Raw genomic sequence first — 2626 nt, 5'->3', positions numbered from 1 at the left:
CCACTGAGGTTTACAGGGTTATAAACACACCTACACACATACACACACACACACACACGCACATTACATTACATTCACTTCACTTATGCAGTCTGAATTATTCACAACTTCTTTTTTTAATTAGTATGAAAACCATTTTGTTTGGACTCAAGAAAAGATGCTATTGGCACACGCATGAATTGATTTCATGTTAGTTTCTCTGGGCACTAGATACCGCATTATGTTATTGATGTTGTGCATTCACACTAACCAAGCTGAATCAGAGGGAGAGAGGGGGGCGGGGGATTATTTTTGCGAGTGGGACAGCTGATCTGGCGAAGCGTGTTCAGGGGGAGTCGATGGTCCACTCCAGTCCAGCCTCACGCCTGACGGAGGCTCATGAGGTGAACAGGAGCCAAGACATTCTGAGCACAGCATCTGCTGCCTCCGTCCAGCACGAGACCTCCGACCTGTTCTCTCTTTGTTCTCTCTCTCTCTCTCTCTCTCTCTCTCTCTCTCTCTTTCCCTCTCTCTATCACTCCCCCCTCTTTCTTTGCGCAAGTCGGTCTCTCTCTCTCTCTCTCCTTCTCCCCCTTTGCTCAAGTTGGTGTTTATTTGCTACTGTGTTTGCTCGTCGAAGGCCAAGCGCTGTTGCTTTGATATTGCTTGTGTGTTTTTCTGAGTGCTCTTCCGCGGGCCACAATAATGTGCGGATGCCCTGAGCCCCCCTCTCTGTGGGCTTGTGATTCAACCCAGGCGGTATAAAATACAACACAACACAACACAACACACACACACACACACACACACACACACACACACACACACAGCCAAGCGTGGCGTCTGTGGAGGAGGAGGCCTCTCTACCTCGCGCCGGCTTGTGTTTCTTCGCCACGCTCCCTCCAGATCCTCCCCGGTGAGCAAACCTCATTCCAGCTTCCTCTTTAAAGCGCAGAGGATAATGAATTGGGAGTGGGGTCTGAGCATTGATCTGAGCAGAGAGGTGCTCGCGTGAGCGGTTCAAGGGAGTGTGTGTCTTCTCCCTCAAAGGCACGGCTGCTAGAGTAATTGTAGGTGGGGGGTATAGCAGAGGAGGGAGGGAGGGAGGATTTTTTTCAACCACGTGCCAAAGTGCACACAGTTGAGGCAAAGCCAGTGGATAAGTATGTGTGCCACAGCTACCCGCCTTTTTTACTCCAAATGGTGTAATTCTGAGCTGCAGACCTGTCCTCTCTTCTAACCCTCAGAGAGAGAGAGAGAGAGAGAGAGAGAGAGAGAGAGAGAGAGAGAGAGGCAGGTGTGAGACAGACTTGGAGATGAGTGGAGGGGACAGAGCTAACACACCTGTGTCTATTGGCTCATTACAGCAGGTGGCTACCTGGTGCCTTGTGGTTGTTGCCTCGGGGGGGTGGGGGGGGGGGGGGGGGTGGAGCAGTGACGCTCTCTGTGTTTATTTACCTTGTTTGTTTGCACACAGCCACTGCACTCACACTGTGTGGAGCTGTTGGGGAAGATAGGGTATTGATGGATGGGCTATGACGACGAGCAAAACAAGCCTTTCAATTTTCATGATGATATTGCATTGACACAGGTACAAGTCTGAGCACATTTGTGGATATCAGGTTGACCTAATAAATGTGTCACTTTCTCATTGCTTTGTCTCTGAGACGAGTACATCATCAACATATTGAATGTATCCACTGGCATGCCTCTCTCAGACGACTCCTCTCTCCTCCTCTCCTCTCTCCTCTGCCGCTCCCTCTCTTCTCCATCTCCTCTCCTCCTCTCCTCTCTTTCCCCTCACTGGATCTGAACGTATGTTCTGTTGGCATGCGCTTCTTTCTTGGCCCCTGTAATTAGATGCTAAGCCCTGCATGGGGCTACAGAACTTCCCCAGTGGGGGTTTGTGATTAGAAGCAGAATGTGGAAGTGGCGGTGCCATTTTTTTTTCTACCGAGTGTTTCAGCACGCCACATGCTCAGCCGACCCCAGCAGGGCCGCAGTATAATGGGCTGGGGGTTAGATCTGCCCCACACCCACACACCTTTCCAGTGCTTTAAAGTACTTTCTGCTAAAACACACACATCCAGGAGAACACCTCTGCCTCTTAGCTCTCGCTTTGCTTTTAATGGAATAAGTCTTGTTTAAAAGTCATATTAAAGAGAATGCAACCGCATGCAAACATTTCATCTTTCATCTGTTGTTGTTGTTGTGTGTGTGTGTTTTGTGTGTGTGTTTGTGTGAGTGTTTTTGTTTGTGTGTGATAGTGTGTGTAGTTGTTTGTGTGTGTGTGTGGTTGTTTTGTGTGTGTGTGTTGTTGTTTATGTGTGTGTATGTGTGTGTGTGTGTGTGTGTGTGTGTGTGTGTGTGTGTGTGTGTGTGTGTGTGTGCATGTGCTGGGAATGAGGCTGGGCACAGAGTGACATTTGAAGTTTAGCTGAGGATGGCTTCAACAGTGACGACTCGTGGCAGGCTCTGCCAAGGCTCAGCAAAGCGGGCTCGCAACGATGAAGGGATCGACGGAAGGAGGGAAAAGGAAGGGAAGGAAATCATCCCACAGCAGAGAGAAAAGGGAACACCTCAGAGGGGGCTGAACCCGCGAGACATCAAAGCAGGAGAACAACATTGCTGCCCTTCATCATAGCCT

At 49.6% G+C, this 2626-nt stretch overlaps 1 protein-coding gene across 1 annotated transcript in view; it reads left to right on the top strand.

Annotated features, from left to right (window-relative positions):
- The first annotated feature begins 338 nt into the window (after positions 1-338).
- Positions 339-2626, top strand: part of galntl6 (polypeptide N-acetylgalactosaminyltransferase like 6) — a 38384-nt gene continuing 36096 nt past the window's right edge. The window contains exon 1 of the mRNA XM_048252237.1: positions 339-451. Within this exon, the coding sequence (XP_048108194.1) occupies positions 339-451 (113 nt within the window). The remainder of the gene's footprint in view (positions 452-2626) is intronic.

This window comes from Alosa alosa, chromosome 1, assembly GCF_017589495.1.
Source record: "Alosa alosa isolate M-15738 ecotype Scorff River chromosome 1, AALO_Geno_1.1, whole genome shotgun sequence".
NCBI lineage: Eukaryota > Metazoa > Chordata > Actinopteri > Clupeiformes > Clupeidae > Alosa > Alosa alosa.
Note: the sequence above shows the minus strand (reverse complement) of the source record. Positions and strands in the feature narration are given on the sequence as shown.